Source organism: Austrofundulus limnaeus, unplaced genomic scaffold (genome assembly GCF_001266775.1).
Source record: "Austrofundulus limnaeus strain Quisiro unplaced genomic scaffold, Austrofundulus_limnaeus-1.0 Scaffold307, whole genome shotgun sequence".
Lineage (NCBI taxonomy): Eukaryota > Metazoa > Chordata > Actinopteri > Cyprinodontiformes > Rivulidae > Austrofundulus > Austrofundulus limnaeus.
The window spans coordinates 292,056-294,425 of record NW_013952709.1 but is presented as its reverse complement, the minus strand read 5'-3'; the positions used below and the strand labels follow the sequence as shown (position 1 = coordinate 294,425).

General features: G+C 33.0%; 1 protein-coding gene across 1 annotated transcript in view; it reads left to right on the top strand.

Moving 5' to 3' along the window:
- Positions 1-1,445, top strand: part of emc4 (ER membrane protein complex subunit 4) — a 9,900-nt gene extending 8,455 nt beyond the window's left edge. Inside the window, exon 6 of the mRNA XM_014021821.1 lies at positions 759-1,445. Within this exon, the coding sequence (XP_013877275.1) occupies positions 759-794 (36 nt within the window). The 3' untranslated portion in view covers positions 795-1,445. The remainder of the gene's footprint in view (positions 1-758) is intronic.
- The last annotated feature ends 925 nt before the right edge of the window (positions 1,446-2,370 follow it).

Below are 2,370 nucleotides of genomic sequence, written 5' to 3'. Positions count from 1 at the left end.
TTTTGGCCAAAAACATAAACTTAAAGTTGAACAACTTGATCAAACCGAACAATAAAACTCACCAGAACAACTAATTTTACTCTCATGAATGTCTTTAATGGTCATAAACATGCAAACACATCATTTCTGCAAAATTTCTCAGCAAGGAATGCTGGGTAAATGCTGGTCTGTCTGACATGAGGTGGAAGAGGGCGGGGCTTTTCACAATACTGCTTTCAACACTGCATGGTGTTATATAACAACACTGTTAAGTGTTACGTAAGACTTAACTGTGGGTGGAGCTTATTTAACACTGTCCAGTGTTGAGACAACACTGAGGAAATCGACACTGTGAATTAACACAAACACTGGGTGTGAGTGTATTCAGAAAGTGTTAAAATAACACTAGGGAGAGTTAAATCAACACCCAAAAGTTTAACACTGAAATTTTAACACTCCTGTTTTTGCTGTGTACTTGGAGAACTTTGTAGTAAACTGGCTCATAATATTTATAAGGAAGCTTTCAGTAAATTAAAATGACCTAGTATAATTTTATAACAGCAGGTTGGATTTTCATTGTAATGCTAACTTAGTAAAGAAGATATTTCTGACTGAAGGTACGTACTTTTTTAAGACTCCATGAACAAACTAATGGTTAAAAACATGAGAATTCATGGTACTGTCTGTTCTTTGTATATTTATCCTGCAGTGGCTGAAGGAGATAGTTTACATCTTTTTAAACATGTTTGTTTGTTTGTTTGTTTGTTTGTAATCTACAGAGGATGGAGATCATGGGTGGAGGAATGGTGCTGTGAGGTGACAGTAGTGTACAAACGATGCAACTCTCCACAGACGTTCTGACTGTACATAAACTGGCCTGGTTGCACCACACCACCAGGCTTCCCATCACAACAGAGAAGAAACAAAAGTTTGTCATTTCATAATTTCCACAGCAGATCTGGACTCAGATGATTGGAGTTAAAATGAGCAACATGTTCATTCTTTTTTTTATTGGCTTGTTTCTGCAGAAATGTTSCTTTAATCTGTCACGCTGATTGCCACATTAATAACATCTTTTTATAATCTTCATAAAAACAATAAAAACAGCAGATTTTAAAGTTGCCTGTTGTTACCCTACTGTAATCTGTCCAGATTAGAAATGACTTGATGATTTTTATGGCTTCCAATTCAGAGTTAGACTAAACCATAACACAACTAACCAAATCGTTTTGTCTATAAAACAACGTCAGGATGCGTAAAGGTTTTCTGAAGCGTTCAGTTCCACCTGCACCAGAGTTTTAAAAATATAAATACATTTAGTTGTTTCTCAGTTATGGTTTCAGCATGTTAGCCAGCAACATTTACTCAGATTTAATTTATGTCTGGTTAATTTATGCTGATTTGTCAGATGAAAATGTTGTATAAAATAAATTCTTACTGAGTGAATTAAAATGTTTCTAATTGTGTCAAATATATTTTTTTATTTTTTTATTTTTTTATGCTCTGGAAAGTTATTAATTTTACAAGAAAARAAACTTTAGTTTAGGTTGATGGTTAATTTCAAGTGTGTTTTGTATAATTTAGCGTAAAATTAATTGAATAATTTTAATGTTAAATTTGTTTTCAGAACAGCAAAACCAATGGTTCCTGAACTTTTGTACAAATCTTGCTGATTAAATAAGCTGTGTTAAAAGGAAGACAATCCTTTAATTCTGCCTTATCAAAATATCTCATGAACTGCCAGAGAAAAARTTTGAATGAAAGTCTCAGAAATATTGTAATCACCGGAGTTAATCTGATTCAAAATAGCTGCTGCAGCTAATAGTCCTCATAAATTGAATTTAGTTGTTTTTATAAATATGCTCATATTTAGTGTGGTGGTAGTGGAGAATGTTTCCCAGCACAAACTGAGGTGCTGCAAAAAAAAAAAAAAAAAACGTTCAACATTTTGTGAAGTTTGGCAACGTTGAAACTAAATTTGCCCACTGTAGATTCAGAGATCATTTTAGCTTCTTYCTGTTATCTTTTTCTCGTCACTTCCTAATATTATGTATACAAAGTGAGTTTTTATTTTCCTTACAGTGTATTGGCAGCAGGATCCTGTAGACGACCAGCGGTTAAACCTGACAAGCAAGAATCAGCAGGTTTCTACGGATGTAATTAATGACAAGAGTTAAAGGATGGGCTTTAAAAGATTCATCAAAATGTCAATCATCGAAAAAAAAATATATATATATACTCAAAAACATGATTGAGCTATTCTCGTCTACATTTTTTAAGAGTAAAAATGTTAAATTTATTCACAATTTCTAGAAACTTTACTTCATTCTCCTCATATCAGATGAAATTTTTATTAGCTTTCCCTTAAACCTGTTTCTAACTGGGCTAGGA